The sequence below is a fragment of the Somniosus microcephalus genome, chromosome 21 (assembly GCF_052327205.1).
Source record: "Somniosus microcephalus isolate GS21.2 chromosome 21, FLI_Smic_1.0, whole genome shotgun sequence".
NCBI lineage: Eukaryota > Metazoa > Chordata > Chondrichthyes > Squaliformes > Somniosidae > Somniosus > Somniosus microcephalus.
Genome location: NC_141007.1, coordinates 28,018,434 through 28,044,983, shown reverse-complemented (window position 1 = coordinate 28,044,983; position 26,550 = coordinate 28,018,434). Strand labels below are relative to the sequence as shown.

Here is a 26,550-nt window from a genome sequence, read left to right as displayed (position 1 = left end):
ACCCTTTAGGATCAGGAGTTTGCTTATTCTGCCCAATATCTAACTGAACCTTAGTGAACTCACTTTAACTTAAAACGCCTCAATATAAATCATACCCAGATCTTCTACAGCAAAATTGTCCAACATTGCAAAACACACCCTAAAAGGTTTTATAGAAGTAATAAAACAACAGTGGATACAAAGCAGCAAAAAGGAACACTTTCAATCAATGTTTTAAAAGGAGACGTTTATACTATAGTAGCCATAAACATTACTTTTACAAACCATTAAGACCTTGTAAACCCATTTTCCTCCCCCATGGCAGTGAGCTCCTGCATTTCTCCCACATTGCCTTTCATTCAATCTGGAGTCTCCGGTTCCACGGATACTTTGTACCAGTGGGTTTTGGGGCTATTACTGTGACATTGATTTCAATATTTATAGATGTCTTTGTCAGAATTCTGTTCGGTTCACAGTTGTGGCAAGTAAATCACAATGTGCAACGCAAAGAAATTGGAAATACTGGTTTCGCCAATCCCAGATATCCCATTTCCTAGCATTTCCCATTGCCAACATTTCAGTGTGCCAAGCAACAAAGCGATTCCTTTGTTTTGCCACTGCAAAGGTATTGGCGCAGTGGAATAGATAATGGCCACACACTGTGATGTTACTTTAAGTTAGGTAGAGAGAGTAGGACAAGGGGACATACATTCAAATTAGTAAAAGGTAAATTTAGGAATGATATCAGGAAAATTTTTCTACACACACACACACACAGAATGGACTTCCAGGGAGAGTAGTGGACGCAAAAACTCTGGAATCTTCAAAGCAACAACTGGTTGCCAAAATGGAAGGACTTTTAGATCTTTCTGGGTGCTGAACGAAGATGGGTCGAATGGCCTTCCTCATCTGTAACCACCTTGGGAACTTATTTGGCAGCTCAACAGAATTTAACACAGTACAAGCGTTGACATTTCATCTAGGTTACATTGGGCAGGACTTTGCTTGGGTCAGTTGAAATTCTGGGTCAACAAGAAGCCAGGGCGAGAAGACCACAACACGGCAAGAACGTGAAGGGCATCTTCTATTCCCCACGGTAAACAACAATGTTCTTATCCGTTTCATACACCTTTACTTCGTAGAGTAGATTTGGCGGGAGACGTGTCTGTAGGTTGTCCCAGATGTAGGTAGCTACATTTTCAGTAGTACTAATCAGAAAGATAAGAGGGTCAGTTCCACAAGTTGCTCAGCACCTCAATCCGCCAAGTATCACAACAACAACAACAACAACAACTTGTATTTATTTCACGCCTTTAACGTAGTAAAACGTCCCAAGGCGCTGCACAGGGGTATTATAAAACAAAAAAATTGACACCGAGCCACATAAGGAGAAATTACGGTAGGTGACCAAAAGCTTGGTCAAAGAGGGAGGTTTTAAGGAGCATCTTAAAGGAGGAAAGCGAGGTAGCGAGGCGGAGAGGTTTAGGCAGGGAATCTCCTCTTTAAGGGTGCATCCACACCACTGCTGTAACATTGGTGTAAAGTGGGTTCAGTTTGGGCCTGAATACCTGATTTACACCAATTTAGGGTTGGTGCAAACGTAAAACCAACTTGGACGTGCACTAAGCAAGTAGTGTAAATGCCCCTCAGCATTGTATCACGTTGCAGTTAAAGTTAAAATAAAAGTAGTTATGAACACTTATTGCCGAGACGTTAAATCTGCCAAATCGATATTATACCCGGATACAACATGAAAACACGTTTGCCCAAGAAAGGACAAAAACAAAAACTGGGATATGGTTCACATTGATAAGGAGTCCTGATCAACTGGCCCTCGTCATACCCAAGATGAGTATGGCTTCTGCTCATAACTCAAGATCCAAGAGAAAGTAAAACACAGGGACAACCTAAAGCCTACTTGGGTTTCCCCTATAGCCTGTGGGGAATTGTTATAGCCTGGGACACTATGGGGGTGATTTTCATTCAGAAGTCGGGAAGGAGGCGGGACTACAACTTTCGGGGTTGTAGTCCTGCCTCCATCGAGATGCGGCCAATCCACGCGATTTTAACTTGACTGATCAGCAGGCCAATTAAGGGCCACTCGGCAACAGGTGACGTCACAGACTGAAATTTCATCTGTCGAGACGTTTTGACAGATGAAATATCAGCGTTCCACAGCTGTTTGAAGCTGTCAAACACTGACAGTCTTACTTCTAACCTGAGTCCTTCTACACAGGCTCAGTTAGAAATCTCACCGGCACAGAAAGCTGCAGGCTGTCACTTTTGACAGTTCGCAGCCATTCTGCTTTCTATGCCGGTTAGATGATGGACTCCTGAAACCTAGAGGAAGGAAGGCTGAAAAGGTAAGTACAGGTAATTTAAACTTCTTTACACACTTTAGACACGCCAAACACACTTACCTTTGCAATCATGCACCCATCACTCACCTGAACACCGACATCTCGACCCCTCCAAGTCCTTCAACCCGACGGCCCGACTCCTCTAACTTGGCGTGGTTTGGAGCCATCGGGAATCCCTCACTTCAAGCTTTAAAATAGGGATTAGGCTAAAAACTGCCTGTTAACTACCTGTTAACAGGCACTAATCCCTTCCCGCCTCGGGTAGGCGGGTCCCAGTGCGGGGCGGGTACCCGCCTCCTTTGAAACTTACACGGAGGCGGGATGGTGTCAGGACCCCCGAATTCGGGACTTTAACCCCCCGCACGCCTCCAATCCCGACTCCACGGGTCTCTATCTCTCCTTTGCTCCCACCATCAACTCTACCTCCACCTCAGCAGAAGACTTCAGACAGTCTGAGGCAAGGGATGTCTTGATTTCAAACACAAAACTAATAAATGTGGTGTATTAATATAAGTCTGCATGCTAAAGGATGAACGAGTATTTCTAAAGCCATGTGGTTAGGCAACTCTCACTCACAACTGCCCCTCCATCAGTTATGGTCTCAACTTGTGGCCACCCTTAATAAAAATTAGGGCTCATGGAATTGAGGGTAATATACGAGCATGGATTGAGGATTGGTTAACGGACAGAAAACAGAGAGTAGGAATAAACGGGTCATTTTCGGGTTGGCAGGCTGTAACTAGTGGGGTACCGCAAGGATCAGAGCTTGGGCCTCAGCTATTCACAATCTATATCAATGATTTGGATGAGGGGACAAAAAGTAATATATCCAAGTTTGCCGATGATACAAAGCTGAGTGGGAATGTAAGTTGTGAGGAGGATGAAAAGAGGCTTCAAGGGGATGTAGACAAGTTAATGAGTGGGCAAGAACATGGCAAATGGAATATAATGTGGAGAAATGTGAAGTAATCCACTTTGGTAGGAAAAATAGAAAAGCAGAGTATTTTTTAAATGGTGAGAGATTGGGAAATGTTGGTGTTCAGCGGGACCTGGGTGTCCTTGTACACGAATCATTGAAAGTTAACATGCAAGTACAGCAAGCAATCAGGAAAGCAAATGTTGGTATGTTGGCCTTTATTACAAGAGGATTTGAGTATAAGAGTAAAGACATCTTACTGCAATTATATAGGGCCCTGGTGAGACCACACCTGGAGTATTGTGTACAATTTTGCTCTCCTTACATAAGGAAGAATATACTTGCCATACAGGGAGTGCAGCGAAGGTTCACCAGACTGATTCCTGGGATGGGGGGATTGTCCTATGAGGAAAGATTGAGTAGACTAGGCCTATATTCTCTGGAGTTTAGAAGAATGAGAGTTGATCTCTTTGAAACATACAAAATTCTTAAAAGGCTTACAGGGTAGATGCAGGGAGGATGTTTCCCCTGGCTGGGGAGTCTAGAACTAGAGGTCATAGTTTCAGAATAAGGGGTCGGCCATTTAGGAATGAGATGAGGAGAAATTTCTTCACTCAGAGGTTGGCGAATCTTTGGAATTCTCTACCCCAGAGGGCTGTGGAGGCTCAGTCGTTGAGTATATTTAAGACAGAGATCGATAGATTTTTGGATAATAAGGGAATGAAGGATATGGGGATAGTGCAGGAAAGTGGGGATGAGGTAGAAGATCAGCCAGAATCTTATTGAATGGTGGAGCAGGCTCGAAGGGCCGAATGGCCTACTCCTGCTCCTATTTCTTATGTTCTTATGGCCAGCTGTCATCGCCAACCCAAAACCAAGAGAAAAGTCAGTGTCAGCATAGTAAGAAGCCTTTTACTGACACTTAGGTCAACAGAAACTGTTGAGGCAATGTAAATAAGCTTTACTTTGCATCTGTCCCATTCTGGACCTGTCCTGGGAATATTTTGCTGTCACTTTTACATGAATTCAGAACATCCTCGGATGTGCAACAACATGAATGTGGCAGTATAACTCAGGAGTGAAAGCCCAATCTGACTCCCACTGTGCACTGAGTGGATTAGTGTGAGACCACCTCTGTGGGACTATTTCACAGCGGCCCGAGTTTAGGGTGTGCGGTATAAATCCAGTCTGGTGTATAATGCATTTTAGAAGTGCCCACTTGGGCACTTCAGAAATGTACTTCTCAATGGTTTTAATGTTAAGAGATACAGCACCCCACACTCTCAACACTAAAAATTAACTGCCTAGGTAGCAGAGGTCTGTAAATGAATCCAAGCAGATATACACAAAGTCCCTTTGGCAGGGACCTCAGTATAACTTGGTCTACCAATTGCACTACACACTGCACAGATACTGGTTTGAGACCATAAAACAGTATAACTGCAGTATTTGATGTGGACATGGAGTACCAGAATCAGGAATATAGGGGGAAAAATTCAGTTGGTTGCGCCACCCGTTAGCGCCTCAAGAGGGCGCTAAGTGGGGCGCAAACCAACTAAAGCCCGGGCGCGGCACTGCCCACGCCTCCCGTGAAATTCAGCGGGAGGTTAGTGGTGGTGCCAACCGTTAGCGCTGCGCCGCTGGCGATGACGTCATCCGTGTGCGCAGCGCCCCGCTCACGCCCCGGCTGCAATCTTCGGGAGCGCCCCCTGATTTACCGCCGGACGCTATGTCTGACAGGGTCAGGGTGGCGTACCTGCGGCCGGGGAGGCACAAATTAAAGGCGAGGTGCAGGGCGGCCATTTTTGTTGTTGGCCGCCTGCCAGCACCTGCCTGCGCTCCCGTCCCCCGGAACCCCCCCCCCCCCGCGGAGTGCTGGCTGCGCTCCAAGAGCCCGGCACTTCTCTTGGGTGCCGGGCTCTTTTGCCTGCACTCCCAATCCCCGGGGGCCCAGCTGGGCCCCAGATCGCAATGCACAAGGCCCCTCCCCTTTAAGAAGGGGAGGAAGGCCTGCAATACCGCAGCGCGACGTGCACATAGCACCATGATATTCACTCGCAGCACTCCAAGAGGGAGGCGGGGCGCCTCCAGTAGCGCCCCGCTTCCCTTTGGGGCGCAACCGACCAATTTCCGGTGCGGGGCTGCTAATTTTTCCAGGGTGCTACTTTTAGCGCCCCGGCGAAGTTAGCGCCCCAAACGGGGCTATACTGAATTTCTCCCCCATAGTCTATTCGCTGGCACTAACATCACCCACCTTTACAAGCCCCAAAATTGTTCCTAATCACCTTGCTGCTTTTCATATAGATGCATAACGTTAAAGCCTATAGGATCCTCTATACAAGAAACAGACGATATACCTACCTAACAAGATTAGCAAAGTGTGGAACATCTTTGTCCAGGTTCTTGTGGTCAAGTGGTTTCATGATGGCTTCCTGTTAAAGAAAAATTAGACAGGGACCTGCAGTCACTATCGATTAGAACGATGGGCAAAAAAGAATAGACTGTTCTTTAAATACCTAAAGGGTTACGGATCAGATACTCAGCAGTCAGATCAGGGTCATTTGATAACCTTGGGGATCATTTACAATTTCCACCCACCCTGAGTGGTAATGCGGCAGAGCGAATCGCCCACCTGTTACAGCAAATAGAATTCTTCTTCAATTTAACCATCACCTGCATGTGCTCCTTCAGTTCTGTGAGGCTGATCACCATCCCAGTGAGTGGATTGACCTGAAACACACATGAAATGGTGGAAATGAAATGAACTTAGATTCACCACTCAGCAATGACGATCTGTAGAAGGATTGGACGGAACCACTTTCATTCTACTTTGATTGCCTTCGAGTGGATAGTTCTAGCAATTATACAATTATTTGTTTTTACATTACTAATTGACAATAGAGGGACATTTCAAAAAGGGGAATATGCCATTTAAAAGAATTTAGTTCCATCAAAGTGAAAAAAAAAGTTTCTAGAGCTTAACCCTCACACTGCCAGCAGGTACCAGGAAATAACTATCACCTTGGGTCGGCCTTTCTTCAGTTCACTCACTGACATTAAAATAAATGGTATTAAAGTAATAAATCTACAAAAATGTCAGAACAGCTTTATTACTGGAATTATTCTAAACTACAAAATTTAAATAATTCAGTTGAAGCATTTAATTTTTTTTTATTACCATTTCCTCATTCTCTCTATTTTACTTCAATCTAAATTTTATCTTTTCCTATCTATTCAAACATAATTATCTTTTCTACACAATATTCCCTTTTTAAACCTTTTCTCTAGCCTCTTTCTTCTTCCACTCCCTCCCAACTTTCCAGTGCTCACCTTAAAAAAAGTGGCTTTTGATTAGCTGAAAATTGACCCCAAATGCTAAGCGTTGTCCCAATTGAAAGCCAAGCGAGCAAAGGCTTTGATGTGACTGAGTCAATTCCTGGTGTATTTTTGTGCTGAAGAATATTTTTAAAAAGTTGGGTAGTCCCACTCTTGTCGCTTTCCTCTGAACCCTCAGAAATGTATATGGTGCAAGTTACTGGGCCCATGACAGGTTGTGACTGAAGCAGATTGAAATATTGACTGTTGCCAACAAAAATCCAACTTCTCACTCACCTCTCCACGCACTGTAACCTCCACTGAAAAACACAAATACACCAGGTTAGAACTATCGCACAAAAAATTGTTATTGCTAAGAAGATGAAACCTGAAAACCATTCACATTAATCAGAAAAGCGAAGTCTATTTTGTAGAGTGTGCCGTACTTTCAGGTTTTATAAATGCAGTTTTCTTACTTATGAACAGGGACAACTGTTTTATTGAAGAGGGAACCTTACAATAGAGGTATAAACAATACGCCATGAGTATGAGGTAGAATTAAGTTCCACATGGTCCACTGCCAGAACCCATTCATGTACTGATCTGATTCCCCAAAACAGGTGGTATGTGTGTTCTCCACAAGTGTTCTTGCGGGTCAAATTTCGGATCTCACCGGTGCCGAAAGAAAGCTTGGGAAGAACAAAGGTCACACACCCTGTCCAGCATTCACCTCCCTCAGACCTTATCCAATCTACTCAATCATAGACTTTACTCTACTTATTCAACCCGCCCAAGGGACAATTCCAGATAAATACTTCCTGATCCCCAAATGTTGTTAAGCAGCACTGCAAAATGATCGTCCATCCCCACACCTCCAGTATTTAACCCGGCCAACTAGAAAGAGATTTCCTATAAATCAGAGATGGAAAATAAAGGGAAGAACAGACTAGTTATTGCTATAGTCCATATTCTGGTGGGCAATTTAAAAGCATGAAATCATCGTCCTGTACACAGTCAGGGCAAGGATGTCTAAGTTTTTAGACTTTGTAGGTCAGTCGTGGCTCAGTTGGTAGCACCCGCGCCTCTGCGTCAGAAGGTTGTGGGTTCAAGTCCCACTCCAGAGACTTGAGCACAAACATGTAGGCTGACACTCCAGTGCAGTGCTGAGGGAGTGCTGCACTGTCGGAGGTGCCGACTTTTGGCTGTGACGTTAAACCGAGGCCCCGTCTGCTCGCAAGGTGCTCCTATCTAGTTATCCAGCAAGTTAAACACTTATTCAAATAATTCCTCGAGAAGCCGGTTTGCTGTTTTGAAGCTTTACTTGAACAAATTGGTGAAAAGATATTGGGCTAGATTTTCAGTTGCTTGCGCCAGCAGTTAGCGCCTTAAGAGAAGTGATTTTCGGGCGCTATGCGTGTAGCGGCCGGGCGCAGCGCAGTTTGCGCCCCGCCCCAAATTAAGTTGCCCGTTAGCGCCAGTGCAAAGTTTAGCGGCCGCCCGGATGCGCGCGCAGAAAATGACGTCACATCCTCGTGCAACGCCCTTTGGCCGCCCCGAATCCAAACTTCAGTTGGATCGCCCCATTGTGCGGCTGGCGTCCAGAGCGTTTGTAAAATGGAACGCAACACACCCTGGGGAGCGCAAATTAAAGGGCCCTCCTCCTGCTCTATAGAAGGCAGTCTGCATGTGTTGTGTGGAAGGATCCAGTGTGTTGTTGTGAACGGTGTATTAATGTTTCCGGCCACCTCCTCCTCCTCCTCCTCCTGTTTTCGCCCCCAGACTCTGCCTTTGAAAAAAACACATGCACCCTTCCCCTTTAAGAGCTCACTGGCACCAGAGTGTCTGCCGTGCGCTGCGCCCGAGCTCGGGTGTTGCGCTCTGCACCGCCGGCTTAGCGCCTAAAGACTGTAGTGGAACGCCTCTTTTAGCGCTCCACCAACCTCTTAGGGCGAAGCCACTGAATTTCCGGCAACGGGGCGCTACTTTGGGGCGGGCGCTAACTTCGGGCGGGCGCTAAGGGTAGCGCCCCAAAACTGTCTATACTGAAAATCTAGGCCATTGCGTCTGGCCTAGCATATGATGTGAGATGGCACTAGATTGAGAATGGAATCCCTCATGGAAGATTCTCCATTACTCAGTAAGTTCTTCCTGGAAAACTACTTCTGGGGTCAAACAGGAAGAAAGGTCAAATGACCTCTGCTGTATACTAACACTGCTATACAATAGCTACCACCAGAGGGTGCTATCTGCATGTAATATGTCCAGAACAAGGATGGTGTGTGACTTGGAGAGGAACTTGCAGGTGGTGGTGTTCCCGTGTGCCTGATGCCCTTGTCCTTCTAGGTGGTAGAGGTCATGGGTTTGGGAGGTGCTGTTGAAGAAGCCTTGGCGAGTTGCTGCAGTGCATCTTGTCGAATGTACACACTGCAGCCACGGTACGCTGGTGGTGGAAGGAGTGAATGTTTAAGGTGATGGGTGGGGTGCCAATTAAGGGGGCTGCTTTGTCTTGGATGGTGTCGAGCTTCTTGAGTGTTGTTGGAGCTACACTCATCCAGGCCAGTGAAGAGTATTCCATCACACTCCTTACCTGTGCCTTACTTGTTACTTGTAGATGGTGGAAAGGCTTTGGGGAGTCAGGAGGTGAGACACTCGTTGCAGAATACCTAAACTCTGACCTGCTATTTTAGCCACAGTATTTATGTGGCTGGTCAAGTTAAGTTTCTGGTCAATGGTGATCCCCCAGGATGTTGATGTTGGGGGATTCAGCAATGGTAATGCTGTTGAATGTCAAGGGGCGGTGGTTAGACGCTCTCTTGTTGGAGATAGTCATTGCTTGGCACTTCTGTGGCACGAATGTTACTTGTGACTTATCAGCTCAAGCCTGAATGCCGTCCAAGTCTTGCTGCATGCGGGTACAGACTGCTTCATTATCTGAGGAGCTGTGAATGGAACTGAACACGTGCAATCATCAGCGAGCATCCCCACTTCTGACCGTATGATGGAGGGAAGGTTATTGATGAAGCAGCTGAAGATGGTTGGGCCTAGGACATTGCCCTGAGGAACTCCTGCAGCGATGTCCTGGGATTGAGATGATTGACCTCCAACAACCACAACCATCTTCCTTTGTGCTAGGTATGACTCCAGCCAGTGGAGAGTTTTTCACCTGATTCGCATTGACCTCAATTTTACTAGGGTTCCTTGTTGCCACACTCGGTCAAATGCTGCCTTGATGTCATGGGCAGTCACTCTCACCTCACCTCTGGAATTCAGCTCTTTTGTCCATGTTTGGACCAAGGCTGTAACAAGGTCTGGAGCCAAATGGTCTTGGCGGAACCCAAACTGAGCATCGGTGAGCAGGTTATTGGTGAGTAAGTGCTGCTTGAAAGCACTGTCGATGACACCTTCCATCACTTTGCTGATGATTGAGAGTAGACTGATGGGGCGGTAATTGGCCAGATTGGATTTTTCATAGAAACATAGAAGATAGGAGCAGGAGTAGGCCATTCGACCCCTTGAGCCTGCTCCGCCATTCAATGAGATCATGGCTGATCATGCAAATTCAGTACCCTGTCCCTGCCTTCTCCCCATATCCCTTGATCCCTTTAGCCTTAAGAAATATATCCAACTCCTTCTTGAATATATTTAATGAATTGGCCTCTACTGCCTTCTGTGGTAGAGAATTCCACAGGTTCACCACTCTCTGGGTGAAGAAATTCCTCCTCATCTCTGTCCTAAATGGCTTACCCCTTATCCTTAGACTGTGACCCCTGGTTCTGGACTCCCCGGCCTTTGGGAACATCCTTCCTGCATCCAGTCTGTCCAGTCCTGTTAGAATTTTATAAGTTTCAAAGAGATCCCCTCTCATTCTTCTAAACTCCAGCGAGTATAAGCCCAATCGACCCAATCTCTCCTCATACGTCATTCCTGCTTTTTGCGGAAAGGACATAGCTGGGCAGTTTTCCACATTGTCGGGCAGATGCCAGTGTTGTAGCTGTACTGGAACAGCTTGGCTAGAGACGCGGCTAGTTCTGGAGCACAAGTCTTCAGCACGACAGCAGGGATATTGTCGGGGCCCATAGCCTTTGCTGTATCTAGTGCGCTCAGCTGTTTCTTGATACCATGTGGAGTGAATTGAATTGGCCGAAGACTGGCTTCTGTGATGGTGGGAACCTCAAGAGGGGGCTGAGATGGATCATCCACTCGGCACTTCTGGCTGAAGATGGTTGCAAACGCTCAACCTTGTCTTTTGCACTCGAGTGCTGGGCTCCACCATCATTGAGGATGGGGATGTTCATGGAGCCTCCTCCTCCCGTCAGTTGTTTAATGGTCCACCACCATTCACGACTGGATGTGGCAGGACTGCAGAGCTTTGATCTGATCCGTTGGTTGTAGGATCGCTTAGCTCTGTCGATAGCATGCTGCTTCCGTTGTTTAGCATGAATGTAGTCCTGTGTTGCAGCTTCCCCAGCTTTTTTTAGTGGCGCTGCTGGCATTCTCTTTTACACTCCTCATTGAACCAGGGTTGGTCACCTGGCCTGATGTTAATGGTAGAATGAGGGATATGCCGGGCCATGAGTTTACAGATTGTTGTGCAATACAATTCTGCTGCTGCTGATGGCTCACAGCGTCTCATGGATGCCCAGTTTTAAGCTGCTAGATCCGTTCTGAATCTATCCCATTTAGCCCGATGGTCATGCCACACAACATGATGGAGGGTGTCCTCAGTGTGAAGACAAGACTTCGTCTCCACAAGGACTGTGTGGTGGTCGCTGCCACCAATACTGTCATGGACAGATGCATCTGCGACAGGTAGATTGGTGAGGACGAGGTCAAGTAGGTTTTTCCCTTGTGTTGGTTCTTTCACCACCTGCTGCAGAGCCAGTCTGAACATAAGAACATAAGAAATAGGAGCAGGAGTAGGCCAATCGGCCCCTCGAGCATGCTCCGCCATTCAATAAGATCATGGCTGATCTGATCCTAACTGCCAATCCACTATCACAGAACCATCTCCTGCATCTAACAGAATTAGACACACGAAATAGGAGCAGGATCAGGCTACATGGCCCCTGGGCCCGCTCCGCTACCCACAGGGCCATGACCGATCCGAACCTAGACTCATGTCCAAATTCCTGCCTGCTCCCCGTAACCCTTAATTCCCTTTACTTCTAGGAAACTGTCTATTTCTGTTTTAAAATTATGTAATGATGTAGCTTCTACAGCTTTTTGGGGCAGCATATTCCATGGACCTACTACCCTCTGAGTGAAGTAGTTCCTCCTCATCTCAGTTTTGAAAGAGCAGCCCCTTATTCTAAGACTATGCCCCCTAGTTCTAGTTTCACCCATCATCGGGAACATCTTCCCTGCATCCACCCGATCCAACCCCTTCACAATCTTATATGTTTCAATAAGATCGCCTCTCATTCTTCTGAACTCCAATGAGTAGAGTCCCAATCTACTCAACCTCTCTTCATATGTCCATCCCCTCATCCCCGGGATTAACCGAGTGAACCTTCTTTGTACTGACTCGAGAGCAAGTATGTCCTTTCTAAAGTATGGACACCAAAACTGTACGCAGTATTCCAGGTGCGGTCTCACCAATACCTTGTACAACTGAAGCAACTCCCTATTTTTATATTCTATCCCCCTAGCAATGAAAGCCAACATTCCATTGGCCTTCTTAATCACTTGCTGCACCTGCATACTAACCTTTTGAGTTTCGTGCACCAGGACCCCCAGATCCCTTTGTACTTCAGTACTTTCAACTTTCTTGCCATTAAGATAATAACTTGCTCTACGATTTTTCCTGCCAAAGTGCATAACCTCACACTTTCCAGTATTGTATTCGATCTGCCAAATCTCTGCCCACTTACTTAGCCTGTCTATGTCCCCTTGAAGGTTTTTTATGTCCTCCTCACTCACTACTTTCCCCCCCATCTTAGTATCATCTGCAAACTTTGATATGTTACACTCGGTCCCCTCCTCCAAATCGTTAATATAGATTGTAAAGAATTGGGGACCCAGCACTGACCCCTGCGGAACACCACTAGTTACTGATTGCCAGTCTGAGAATGAACCATTTATCCCAACTCTCTGCCTTCTGTTAGATAGCCAATCCTCTATCCATGGCAGAATATTACCCCCAATCCCGTGATTTTTTATCTTAAGCAATAATCTTTTGTGTGGCACCTTGTCAAATGCCTTTTGGAAGTCTAAATACACTACGTCCACTGGTTCCCCTTTATCCACCCTATATGTTACTTCCTCAAAGAACTCCAGCAAATTTGTCAAACATGACTTCCCCTTCATAAAACCATGCTGACTTTGTCCAATTAAATTATGATTATCCAAATGTCCTGTTACTGTCTCCTTAATAATGGACTCCAAAATTTTACCTACCACAGATGTTAGGCTAACTGGTCTATAGTTTCCAGCCTTCTGTCTACTGCCCTTTTTAAATAAGGGTGTTACATTAGCAGTTTTCCAGTCTGCCGGGACCATTGCCGAGTCCAGGGAGTTTTGAAAAGTTATTACCAATGCATCCACAATCCCTACCGCCACGTCCCTCAAGACCCTAGGATGTAAGCCATCAGGTCCAGGTGATTTAGTCGCCTTGAGTCCCATTATTTTACCGAGTACCACTTCCTTAGTGATTTTGATCGTGTTTAGCTCCTCCCCCCCTTTAGCCCCCTGTTTGTCCAGTGTTAGGATATTCTTAGTGTCTTCTACTGTAAAGACTGATGTAAAATATTCATTCAGTGTTTTTGCCATCTCCATATTTCCCACCATTAATTTCCCGGTCTCATCCTCTAAGGGACCAACATTTACTTTAGCCACCCTTTTTCTTTTTATATAACTATAAAAACTCTTATTATCTGTTTTTATATTTTTTGCTAATTTACTTTCATAATCTATCTTCCCTTCCTTAATCAATCTTTTTGTTATTTTTTGCTGTCTTTTAAAGTTTTCCCAATCCTCTATCCTCCCACTAGATTTGGCTACCTTATATGCCCTTGTTTTTAGTCGAATACTATCCTTAATTTCTTTACTTAGCCACGGATGGCTGTCTTTTCTTTTACACCCTTTTCTTCTCAGTGGAATATATATTTTTTGGAAGTTGTAAAATAACTCCTTAAATGTACACCACTGATCATGTATCGTCTTACCCTTTAATCTATTTTCCCAATCCACTCTACTCAATTCCGCTCTCATACCTTCATAGTCTCCTTTATTCAAGCTTAGCACGCTTGTTTGAGATCCAACCTTCTCACCCTCTAATTGAATATGGAATTCAACCATGTTATGGTCACTCATTCCAAGGGGATCCTTTACTAGGACATTTTTAATTAATCCTGTCTCGTTACACAGGACCAGATCTAAGGTTGCCTGCCCCCTGGTCGGTTCAGTTACATACTGCTCAAGAAACCCATCCCTAATACACTCAATGAACTCATCCTCAAGGCAGCCATGCCCAATTTGATTTGTCCAATTAATATGATAGTTAAAATCCCCCATAATTATAGATGTTCCCTTATTACAAGCCTCAACTATTTCCTGATTGATACTCCGTCCAACAGAGTTGCCACAGTTCGGAGGCCTATAGACTACGCCCACTAGTGTTTTTTTCCCCTTATTATTCCTTACCTCCACCCAAACTGTTTCATTGTCCTGATCTTTTGACCCAATATCATTTCTCTGTATTACAGTGATTCCTTCCTTTATTAACATAGCCACCCCACCTCCCCGCCTGTCCTTCCTGATTGTTAAATAACCTGGTATGTTTAATTCCCAGGCATTGTCACCCGGCAGCCATGTTTCTGTAATGGCCACAAGATCATACCCATATGTAGTTATTTGTGCCATTAACTCATCTATTTTGTTACGAATGCTACGTGCATTCAGATAGAGAACTTTCAAAGATGTTTTGTGACACTTAGTTCCTGCTTTTGCTCTTTTTATTACTTTACCTTTTACTCCATACCTTCTGCCCCTTCCTGACATGCTCTGGTTTTTAATTTCCCCACTGCTACCTAAGTCTATGACCTTCTCTGTTGTCATTTGTATTATTTGCTCTCTAGGAACCTCCCCCCACTAGTTAAGTTTAAAGCCCTCTCTACAGCCCTAGTTATATGATCCGCAGCTATATCCTTCAGGGCTCTGCCAGCTCAGTCAATAGTGGTGCTGCCGAGCCACTCTTGGTGATGGATATTTAAGTCCCCCACCCAGAGTACATTCTGTGCCCTTGCTACCTTCAGTGCTTCTTCCAAGTGGTGTTGAACATGGAGGAGTGCCGATTCATCAGCTGAGGAAGGATGGTAGGTGGTAATCAGCAGGAGGTTTCCTTGTCCATGTTTGACCTGATGCAATGAGACTTCATGGGGTCCGGAGTCAATGTTGAGGACTCCCAGGGCCACCCCTTCCTGACTCTATACCACTGTGCTGCCACCTCTGGTGGGTCTGTCCTGCCAGTGAGACAGGACATACCCAGGTATGGTGATGGAGGAGTCTGGGACATTGGCTGAAAGGTATGATTCTGTGAGTATGACTATGTCAGGCTGTAGCTGAGTGTGGGGCATCATGAAATAGCCAATAACATATCATCACGGTGGCATAGTGGTTAGCACTGTTGCCTCACAGCGCCAGGGACCCGGGTTCGAATCCGGCCTCGGGTGACTGTCTGTGTGGAGTTTGCACATTCTCCCCGTGTTTGCGTGGGTTTTCTCCGGGTACTCCGGTTTCCTCCCACAGTCCAAAGATGTGCGGGTTAGGTTGATTGGCTATGATAAATTGACCCTTAGCGTTAGGGGGATTAAATATGTGGGGTTACGGGGATAGGGTGGGATATGTGTTGGTGTAGGGGTTACGGGGATCGGGTGGGATATGTGTCGGTGCAGGCTCGATGGGCCGAAATGGCCTCTATCTGCACTGTGGGGTTTCTGTGATTCTGTGATTCTGTGATCAGTGCCACACAAAAATGAGAGCCGAAGTCAGGTTTGCAGTTAACACCACAGCAAGGTTCTGCCCATCCTTACGGGTTCCCGTTCAGAAGCAACCAAACCAGTTATACTAAACTTCAGGAATGGAGTTAATCTGACTTTAGAGCCATTTGGTTTGAAGCAGTTCAGCTCTCCAAGGTACAATAAGGAAGTTCAATGTAAGGAGTTCACGAGACAATGGTTTCACTGCTGTAGCAGAGTTCAGTCAATTATGAATTGCACATATTTTGTTCACGCATTTATGCCAACAGGCAATACGTCCATCACTAACCTTTGTAGTTATGACCATGGCCATTAGGGTTGTTGCATTTTCCAAAAATTCTCTTGTTTTCTTCAGCACTCAAGCAGTTACTGGAAAACAAGTCCCAAATGGTAATCACATTTTCAAAGCAAACATTCTAAATGTCATACAAAAGCAAAATACTGCGGATGCTGGAAATCTGAAATAACAACAGAAAATGTTGGAAACACTCAGCAGGTCAGGCAGCATCCGTAGAGAGAGAAACAGTTTTAGCATTTCAGGTCGATGACCCTTTGTCAGAACTGGAAAAAGTTAGAGATGTAACAGATTTTTAAGCAAGTGCTGGGGCAGGGAGTTTTCCCAGTTCTGACGACGGGTCTCCGACCTGAAAAATTAACTCTGTTTCTCTCTCTACGGATGCTGCCTGACCTGCTGAGTGTTTCCAGCATTTTCTGTTTTTATTCTAAATGCCATGGTGTACATATTGGTTTTCTGTAACAAGATACAGACTCCACAGGTGTATTATGCATCTTCCTATCTAGAGACCGCGGGTGTCGGCGGGAGGCGCGAGCGGGAACCTTTAAAAAGCTTCAGAGACCCAGGTAAGGCCTCAGACCGCGGGTGTCGGCGGGAGGCGCGAGCGGGAAGCTTTAAAAAGCTTCAGAGACCCAGGTAAGGCCTCAGACCGCGGGTGTCGGCGGGAGGCGCGAGCGGGAAGCTTTAAAAAGCTTCAGAGACCCAGGTAAGGCCTCAGACCGCGGGTGTCGGCGGGAGGCGCGAGCGGGAAGCTTTAAAAAGCTTCAGAGACCCAGGTAAGGCCTCAGACCGCGGGTGTCGGCGGGAGGCACGAGCGGGAAGCTTTAAAAAGCTTCAGAGACCCAGGTAAGGCCTCAGACCGCGGGTGTCGGCGGGAGGCGCGAGCGGGAAGCTTTAAAAAGCTTCAGAGACCCAGGTAAGGCCTCAGACCGCGGGTGTCGGCGGGAGGCGCGAGCGGGAAGCTTTACAAAGCTTCAGAGACCCAGGTAAGGCGTACCAGTCTCCAGTCTCGGACCTCAGAGGGAAGGAGAGAGGTAAAAAGTAATCCAAGTGTGACGTCACCAGAAAGCGGGTAAGTGATTGGTTGGTGAGTATTTCTCTCTTTTGAAGCTTAAACTCTGTGGTTTCTAGAATCGGGGCAGAAGGTAATTAAGAATAATATTAATAAATTTAATTAATTACATAGAATGGGAGAACAGGTGATGTGTTGCTGCTGCAATATGTGGGAGCTGGTGGACACCATTGATGCTCACGGTGATCACATTTGCAGTAAGTGTTGGCTGCTCGAGGAAGTCCGGCTCCGTGTTGAAGAGCTGGAGTCCGAGCTTCAAACAATGAGACACATCAGGGAGGGGGAGAGTTACCTGGACTCTGTGTATCAGGAGGTAGTCACACCACTTAGATTAATTAATTCAGATGTAGTCCGTGGCCAGGGTCAGGATGGTGTGACTAGAAGTGAGGCAGGTACGGGGATCCAGGAGGTAGTGTTGGAGGAGCCGCAGCCCTTGCTTTTGTCCAACAGGTTTGAGGCTCTTACTCCCTGTGAGGATGGCAACGGGGACTGCGGGGAGGATGAGCAACCCGGCCACAGCACCGTGCAGCGGGGGGCCATTCAAGTGGGGGGAGATAAAAGAAATGTTGTAGTGGTAGGGGATAGTATCGTTAGGGGGATAGATAGAGTTCTTTGCAGCCGAGAGCGAGAGTCCCGAAGGTTGTGTTGCCTGCCCAGTGCCAGGGTTAAGGACATCTCCTCTGGGCTGGAGAGAAACTTGGAGTGGGAGGGGGAGGATCCAGTTGTCGTGGTCCATGTTGGTACCAACGACATAGATAGGACAAGGAAGGAGGTTCTGCTGAGGGAGTTTGAGCAGCTAGGGGTCAAATTAAAAAGCAGAACCACAAGGGTAATAATCTCTGGATTACTACCTGAGCCACGTGCAAATCTGGCTAGGGTAAATAAAATTAGAGAGTTAAATATGTGGCTCAAAGCCTGGTGTGGGAGAAATGGGTTTTGCTTCCTGGGACACTGGCATCAGTACTGGGACAGGAGAGAGCTGTTCCGTTGGGACGGACTTCACTTGGCCAGTGCTGGGACTAGAGTCCTGGCGAATCGAATAACTAGGGCTGTAGAGAGGGCTTTAAACTAATTAGTGGGGGGGAGGTTTTAAGAGAGCGAAAAATATAAGTGACAGCGGAGAAGGCAATAGAGCAAGGTAGCAGTGGGGGAATTAAAAACCAGAGTGTGTCAGGAAGGGACAGAATGTATAATGATAAAGGTAAAGTAGTAAAAGGGGTAAAAGCAGGAATAAATTGTCAGAAAACATATTTGAAAGTTCTTTATCTGAATGCACGCAGCATTCGTAACAAAATTGACGAGTTGACGGTACAAATAACTACACATGGGTATGATCTGGTGGCCATTACGGAAACATGGCTGCAAGATAATCATGACTGGGAACTAAACATACAAGGGTATTTGACAATTAGGAAGGACAGACAGGAAGGAAAGGGAGGTGGGGTGGCTATGTTAATCAAGGATGGAATCACTGCAATAGTCAGAAATGATATTGGGTCAAAGGATCAGGATAGTGAAATAGTTTGGGTGGAGATAAGGAATAAGAAGGGGAAAAAGTCACTAGTGGGCGTAGTCTATATGCCTCCTAACAGTGGCAACTCTGTTGGTCGGAGTATAAATCAGGAAATAGTTGGGGCTTGTAATAAGGGAACAGCTATAATCATGGGGGATTTTAACTTTCATATTGACTGGACTAATCAAATTGGGCATGGCAGCCTTGAGGAAGAGCTCACAGAGAGTGTATTAGGGACGGGTTCCTTGAGCAGTATGTAACTGAACCAACCAGGGGGCAGGCAATCTTAGATCTGGTCCTGTGTAATGAAACAGGATTAATAAAACATGTCCTAGTAAAGGATCCCCTTGGAATGAGTGACCATAATATGGTTGAATTCCAAATTCAGTTTGAGGGTGAGAGAGTTGGATCTCAAACCAGCATACTGAGCTTAAATAAAGGAGACTATGAAGGTATGAGAGTAGAATTGACTAAGGTGGACTGGGAAAACAGATTAAAGTGTAAGACGGTACAAGAGCAGTGGTCTACATTCAAGGAGATATTTCACATCTTTCAAGATAAATATATTCCACTGAGGAAAAAGGGGAGTAAAAGAAAAGACAGCCATCCTTGGCTTAGTAAGGTAATAAAGGATAGTATCCGACTGAAAACAAGGGCATATAAAGTAGCCAAATCTAGTGGGAGGATAGAAGATTGGGAAGCATTTAAAAGCCAGCAAACAATAACTAAAAGATTAATTAAGAAAGGGAAGATAGATTATGAAAGTAAACTAGCAAAAAATGTAAAAACAGATAGCAAGCGTTTCTACAGCTATATAAAAAGAAAAAGGGTGGCTAAAGTGAACGTTGGTCCCTTAGAGGATGGGACCGGGAAACTAGTGGTGGGGAACATGGAGATGGCAAAGACGCTGAACAAATATTTTGTATCAGTCTTTACAGTAGAGGACACTAAAAATATCCCAACACTGGACAAACAGGGGGCAATGGGCGGGGAGGAGCTAAAGACGAATAAAATCACTAAGGAGATGGTACTCAGTAAAATAATGGGACTTAAGGCGGATAAATCCCCCGGACCTGATGGCCTACATCCTAGGGTCTTGAGAAAAGTGGCGGTAGGGATTGTGGATGCATTGGTGATTATTTTCCAGAACTCCCTGGACTCAGGAAAGGTCCCGGCAGATTGGAAAACTGCTAATGTAACACCCTTATTTAAGAAGGGAAGTAGACAAAAAGCTGGAAACTATAGACCAGTTAGCCTAACATCTGTGGTTGGCAAAATGTTAGAGTCCATTATTAAGGAAACAGTAACGGAGCATTTGGATAAACATAATTTAATAGGACAGAGTCAGCATGGTTTTATGAAGGGGAAGTCATGTTTGACAAATTTGCTCGAATTCTTTGAGGATGTAACATACAGGGTGGATAAAGGGGAACCAGTGGATGTAGTGTATTTGGACTTCCAAAAGGCATTTGACAAGGTTCCACACAAAAGATTACTGATCAAGATAAGAAATCACGGGATTGGGGGTAATATACTGGCATGGGTGGAAGATTGGCTATCTAACAGAAAACAAAGAGTTGGGATAAATGGTTCATTCTCAGGCTGGCAATCAGTAACTAGTGGTGTTCCGCAGGGGTCAGTGCTGGGACCCCAACTCTTTACAATCTATATGTAACTGGTAAAATAGATAAGGGAGAACCAGTGGATGTGGTGTATTTGGACTTTCAGAAGGCTTTCGATAAGGTCCCGCATAAGAGATTAGCGTGCAAAATTAAGGCACATGGGATTGGGGGCAAGGTATTGACTTGGATAGAGAACTGGTTGGCGGACAGAAAGCAAAGAGTTGGAATAAACGGGTCGTTTTCCGAGTGGCAGGCAGTGACTAGTGGGGTACCGCAAGGATCGGTCCTAGGACCCCAGCTGTTCACAATATATATTAATGATCTGGACAAGGGAATTGGATGTAATATCTCCAAATTTGCAGATGACACAAGGCTGGGTGGGAGGGTATGCTGTAAGGAGGATGTCGTGAAACTCCAGCACGATTTGGACAGGTTGGGTGATTGGGCAGAAACATGGCAAATGCACTATAATGTGGATAAATGTGAGGTTATCCACTTTGGTGGCAAAAACAGGAAGGCAGATTATTATTTGAATGGCAATAGATTGGGAGAAGGGGAAGTGCAAAGAGACCTGGGTGTTCTTGTACACCAGTCGCTGAAGGTAAGCATGCAGGTGCAGCAGGCGGTTAAGAAGGCAAATGGTATGTTGGCCTTCGTAGCAAGAGGGTTCGAGTACAAGAACAAGGATGTCTTGCTGCAGTTGTACAGGGCCTTGGTGAGACCACACCTTGAGTATTGTGTGCAGTTTTGGTCGCTTTACCTGAGGAAGGACGTTCTTGCCATGGAAGGAGTGCAGCGAAGATTCACCAGGCTGATACCTGGGATGACAGGAATGACGTATGAGGAGAGATTGTGTCGATTGGGCTTATACTCACTGGAGTTTAGAAGATTGAGAGGGGATCTCATCGAAACCTATGAAATTCTGTCAGGCCTGGACAGACTAGATGCAGGAAGGATGTTTCTGATGGCCGGGGAGTCCAGAACCAGGGGTCATAGTCTAAGGATAAGGGGTAAGCCATTTAGGACTGAAATGAGGAGGAATTTCTTAACCCAGAAAGTGGTGAAGCTGTGGAATTCTCTGCCACAGAGGGCGGTGGAGGCCAGTTCATTAAGTATATTCAAGAAAGAGTTGGATATATTTCTTAAGGCTAAAGGGATCAAGGGATATGGGGAGAAGGCAGGGACAGGGTACTGAATCTGGATGATCAGCCATGATCTCATTGAATGGCGGAGCAGGCTCGAAGGGCCGAATGGCCTACTCCTGCTCCTATCTTCTATGTTTCTATGTTAACGATTTGGAGGAAGGGACCGAGTGCAACATATCCAAGTTTGCCGACGATACAAAGATGGGAGGGAAAGCAATGAGTGAGGAGGACATAAAAAACCTGCAAAAGGACATAGACAGGCTAAGTGAGTGGGCAGAGATTTGGCAGATGCAATATAATGTTGGAAAGTGTGAGGTTATGCACTTTGGCAGAAAAAATCAAAGAGCAAGTTATTATCTAAATGGAGAGAAACTGCAAAGTGCTACAGTACAAAGGGATCTGGGGGTCCTGGTGCATGAAACACAAAAAGTTAGTATGCAGGTGCAGCAGGTGATCAGGAAGGCCAATGGAATCTTGGCTTTTATTGCAAGGGGGATGGAGTATAAAAACAGGGAAGTCTTGCTGCAGTTATACAGGGTATTGGTGAGGCCACACCTGGAATACTGCGTGCAGTTTTGGTTTCCATATTTAAGAAAAGATATACTTGCTCTCAAGGCGGTTCAGAGAAGGTTCACTCGGTTGATTCCGGAGATGAGGGGGTTGACGTATGAGGAAAGGTTGAGTAGGTTGGGACTCTACTCATTGGAGTTCAGAAGAATGAGAGGCGATCTTATCGAAACATATAAGATTGTGAGGGGGCTTGATCGGGTGGATGCGGTGAGGATGTTTCCACTGATGGGTGAGACTAGAACTAGGGGGCATAATCTAAGAATATGGGGCTGCGCTTTCAAAACTGAGATGAGGAGAAACTTCTTCACTCAGAGGGTAGTAAATCTATGGAATTTGCTACCCCAGAGAGCTGTGGAAGCTGCAACATTAAATAAATTTAAAATGGAGATAGACAGTTTCCTAGCAGATAAGGGAATTAGGGGTTACGGGGAGAGGGCAGGGAAGTGGACATGAGTCTAGATTCGGATCAGCCATGATCCTATTGAATGGCGGAGCAGGCCTGAGGGGCCATATGGCCTACTCCTGCTCCTCCTTCTTATGTTCTTATGCAAATATGTTCAGATTTCCCTGCAGTTTTCCCCTTCCTGTGTCTGACGTCTGATACTAAATGCTGGTATTACATCAGCTTAACATGGGTATCAAAGGGATGGTGGGAAGCAAACATATAAAACATTTCACAGAACAAGGTATCAGGGATTTATAATCACGTTTCCCTACATTACAACAGTGACTGCACTTCATAAGCACTTCATTGGCTGTGAAGCGTTTGGCTTTTGCATTTTACAATGTTCCACTTGATATAAAACCGTGGCCCGGATTTTGCGGTTAGCAGCGATTGTTCGTTACACTTAAACTTGCCCACAGACTTTCTGTGGGCTTTTGCACTGGAACTTGTGGTGATTAGAAATCTGAAATGGCGCGGTGCCCTCTACAGGGGATCGGAGACCTGTGTGAACAGGACAAGCAATTGTGCATCTCCTTAACCAATCAGATTGAAGAATCATTAACGTGGCGCGCAGAGTCTGAACCAGAAAGTGTAAGTTAGAATATTCAATCAGATACAGAAAGCAAAATAAGAGAGGTAAAGCAAGATGGGATTAAAAGAGAAAGATAAAAGAGATAGAAAGAAAAAGTAAATGTTGTTTAATTAAATTAATTTTTTTTTAAATTCCCAACCATAATTAAAATCTGAAGGAATGATACTCCACACTTTTAAAAGTAAATTTTCATTGCCAGAGAGGTTGTTTGGCAGTAATTAAGACTTATCACGCCATTAAAAATTTACTTACACTTCAATGAACAAGCCCTAACTTTTTCTGGCGTATTTAGTGGCTATCCATCATGCAAGTACCCCAACTTCACGCTGTTGCATGTATTTCAATGCCGAGTCTCTCGGCAAGATAATGTTATAGCGAAGTTTGTGGAGGAGCAAGGCAAAATGGACAGCAACTTCCTGATTTCCGCATTTAACTGCGCATGTGCAGTCGCTGGAAGTTGCTGTCCGATTTACTCTTTAATAACGGTGAGTGCTATAAGCCTAACCATTATTTTTACTGCAAAATCTGGGCCAATGTATCCTCTAACTTACTGTGCACGATGTACTTGTTTAAATCCTTCCATGGCCTCGCCCCTCCCTATCTCAGTAACCTCCTCCAGCCGTCCAAACCTCTTGAGAACTCTACGTTCCTCCAATTCTGGCCTCTTGTGCATCCCCGATTTCCTTCGCCCCTCCATTTGCGATCGTGCCTTCAGCTGCCTAGGCTCCAAGCAATGGAACCCCCTCCCTAAACCTCTCCGCCGCTACCTCTCTTTCCCCTTTTAAGAGACTCCGTAAAACCTACCTACCTGTTCTAATAGCTCCTTACGTGGCTCGGTGTCAAATTTTTTGGCTGGTAACACTCTTGTGAAGCGCCTTGGGACGTTTTACTATGTTAAAGGTGCTATACAAATGCAAGCTGTTGTTGTTGATGAATTCCCTTGTGTAGGTTTAAAGGTAGGAATATGTCAGAGAGTGACTTGGGGAGCTTGCTGTAGCATGTAGCAGTTGAATTTACATACTATACAGTTTAGATGAAGCGAGCATTGTACCCTCCTGGGTCAGTGAGTGTGTCTCAGTGAAGGTCCCCGTTCCCAATCAGTGTCCACTAACCCCTGCTGGAAAACATGCCAATGTCCGACAAGGGATTGAACTGTAGCCCTGTGCGAATCAATGCCTTTCGGGAAAGTGAAGAAAATGTTCAAAGAGAATGGGACAATCAGCTATTCCAAGACAATTATTATCCCTTCTACCATAGAACGGAGTCATGACCCGTCCATCGGAGCATCGAAGCTTTGACCACGCTCTATCAGCTCCAATGGTCAGGCCACATTGTCCGCATGCCCGATACGAGACTCCCAAAACAAGCGCTCTACTCGGAGCTGTGACATGGCAAGACAGCCCCAGGTGGGCAGAGGAAACGCTTCAAGGACACCCTCAAAGCCTCCTTGGAAAAGTGCAACATCCCCACCGGCACCTGGGAATCCCTTGCCCAAGACCGGACCAAATGGAGAAGCATCCGGGAAGGCGCCGAACACCTCGAGTCTCTTCGCCGGGAGCAAGCGGAAGCCAAGCGCAAACAGCGGAAGGAGCGCACGTCAACCTAAGCACCTCACCCACCCGCCCCTTCAACCACCGTCTGCCCCACCTGTGACAGAGACTGTAGGTCCCGCATTGGACTCGTGGGTCAGCTGAGAACTCATTTTTAATGTGGAAGCAAGTCATCCTCGGTTCCGAGGGACTGCCTAAGAAGAGAACAGAATAAACTGACTGCCCCGCCATTGAACGGTCTTTATTATCCAGGGTAAGCTACAGTGGAGTAGATTGGTGCTGCAGCTGCCGGTCTGGGGCCAGTAGTTACAGAATCAGTCCCAGCCAGCCAGTGCCTCTCAGTCTGACCTTGCTCAGGTTGATTCAGGACAGCGGTGGTGGGCGGGGTGAAATCTAAGACTCCGCCCGCTGCCGAAAACGAAACTAAAACCAGCAACGAACAGTACTTCCGCACAGCGGGCCTGCACAAGGACCTGCTCAGGTCATTTCTGGGACTTGGAGTCCTTTCCTAATCCTTCCTGTTCCGCCACATTGCGGAGAGATCAAAAAAAAAACTACAAATCCGACAAATCCACGCATCGTAGCCTCAGAATAGGGAAGCCGGGGCTTATTTCTTTTACAGCGTTCAATTACAGCCCCTCCTCTCTGAGATACCAGCCGAGATACTGAACATCCAGATGTTGGGACCCAGTCTGGGGGCGGTGCTGTCAATTACCTGTGGAGGTAGTGAGCGGCGCTGAAACTCTCCACTCGTGTAATCTGCACCACCCTCTTCGATTTCACGCCACTTTCCATGTCTCCACTGGAGTTCAAAGCAGCCTCGGTGTGCAGGGTTTACACGCCAGTCACTCTCCGCAAGACAATCAGATCCTTCTGATCAACCTTATCCTTCCCTTCAGATCCTGACCGCCAGCCTTTGTAGGTTCTGTCATTGAGAATGTTACTGTTTATAGTTTTTGTCAAGGAGGGGTTAGGAATAGAAAGAAACGACAAGTTGCCGAAAATTAAAAACAAGTACTCAGCAGCATCGAGCGAGGCAACAGGCCAGTCCTAATCAAAAACAGAGGCGGGGCAAATCGAATGTGTCATTGCTCCGACTTCCTCCCCCTTTCAAATGTGCAAAAAAAAAATCAACACTGTCCAGACTCGGAAATGTCTGAAGCGATTACGGGGGTAAATAGAAATTTACTGCATTTTCTGCCGCTTGTTTGTAAATCAACAAAGTAATTCACACCCGAAAGCTCAGTTTCTGCACTGTCACTGCAATGTGAAAGGTGAGCTACTCACGGTTTGTGGGTTCAGTTTCCCTCAATCTGTGCAAACCTTCTGGATAAATGCACGGTCACAGAAATACTTTACAGGTATAAAACAAACACCCCTTCCAGGTGAAACAACGATTTATTTGTACTTCTTGCAATCTAGTATACTGTATTCGCTGCTCACGATGTGGTCTCCTCTACATTGGGGAGACCAAACGCAGATTGGGTGACCGCTTTGCGGAACACCTCCGTTCAGTCCGTAAGGGTGACCCCGAGCTTCCAGTCGTCTGTCATTTTAATTCACCGCTCCATTCCCACTCAGACCTCACTGTACTCGGACTCTTGCATTGTTCCACGGAAGCTCAGCGTAAGCTCGAGGAACAGCACCTCATCTTCCGATTAGGCACTTTACAGCCTTCCGGACTCAATATCGAGTTCAACAATTTCAGATCATAACCTTGGCCCCTATTACATTTTTACTTATTTTTTATCCACACCTTTGTTTTGGCCTTTCCCCCCCCCCTTTTTTTCTCTCCCATTCTGCCAGCGCATTTCACACCTAATCTAGAGCCGTCTTTTGTCTCCACTAGTCCTATCACCATCTCGTTTCGTTTTGAATACCTCTCAATGTCTCTTTCCTTCTCTTTTGTTCTCTCCCAGCCTGGCCTTTTAATCTATTACATTTCCTGTGCTTTTTCAGTCTTGATAAAGGGTTTGACCTGAAACGTTGACTCTATTTTTCTCTCCACGGATGTTGCCTGGCCCGTTGAGTTTTTCCAGCATTTTCTGTTGTTATTATAAAATAACGCCACTGGCAGCATGACTCGGAACTGACACAATCGAATTGAATATAACTTTTCTTCCTCAAATCTTGCCACGAGTTTTTAGTCTCAGCTGGTCTCTGGAGGAATTTCAGCCACTCGTTCAAAAAATGAGCCCCGG

The 26,550-nt window shown here is 45.9% G+C and overlaps 1 protein-coding gene across 1 annotated transcript; it reads right to left on the bottom strand.

Annotated features, from left to right (window-relative positions):
* Positions 1-211: 211 nt before the first annotated feature.
* On the bottom strand, positions 212-25,465 carry pts (6-pyruvoyltetrahydropterin synthase). Its single transcript, XM_085963364.1, has 6 exons — positions 25,065-25,465; positions 15,835-15,914; positions 6,868-6,890; positions 5,929-5,985; positions 5,617-5,687; positions 212-1,187 (listed from the first exon to the last, which is right to left on the bottom strand). The coding sequence occupies exons 1-6, from the start codon at positions 25,142-25,144 to the stop codon at positions 1,064-1,066; spliced, it is 435 nt and encodes a 144-aa protein (XP_085819490.1). The 5' UTR covers positions 25,145-25,465; the 3' UTR covers positions 212-1,063.
* Between the last annotated feature and the right edge of the window lie 1,085 nt (positions 25,466-26,550).

Coding starts and splice junctions, on each gene's coding strand:
- pts (XM_085963364.1), bottom strand. CDS start 25,144: ATGGAAAGTGGCGTGAAATCGAAGAGGGTGGTGCAGATTACACGAGTG. Junction 5,986..6,867: donor AGGTTACAGTGCGTGGAGAG/GTGAGTGAGAAG, acceptor TGTGTGTTTCAG/GTCAATCCACTCACTGGGAT. Junction 1,188..5,616: donor CACTTTGCTAATCTTGTTAG/GTAGGTATATCG, acceptor CTTTCTGATTAG/TACTACTGAAAATGTAGCTA.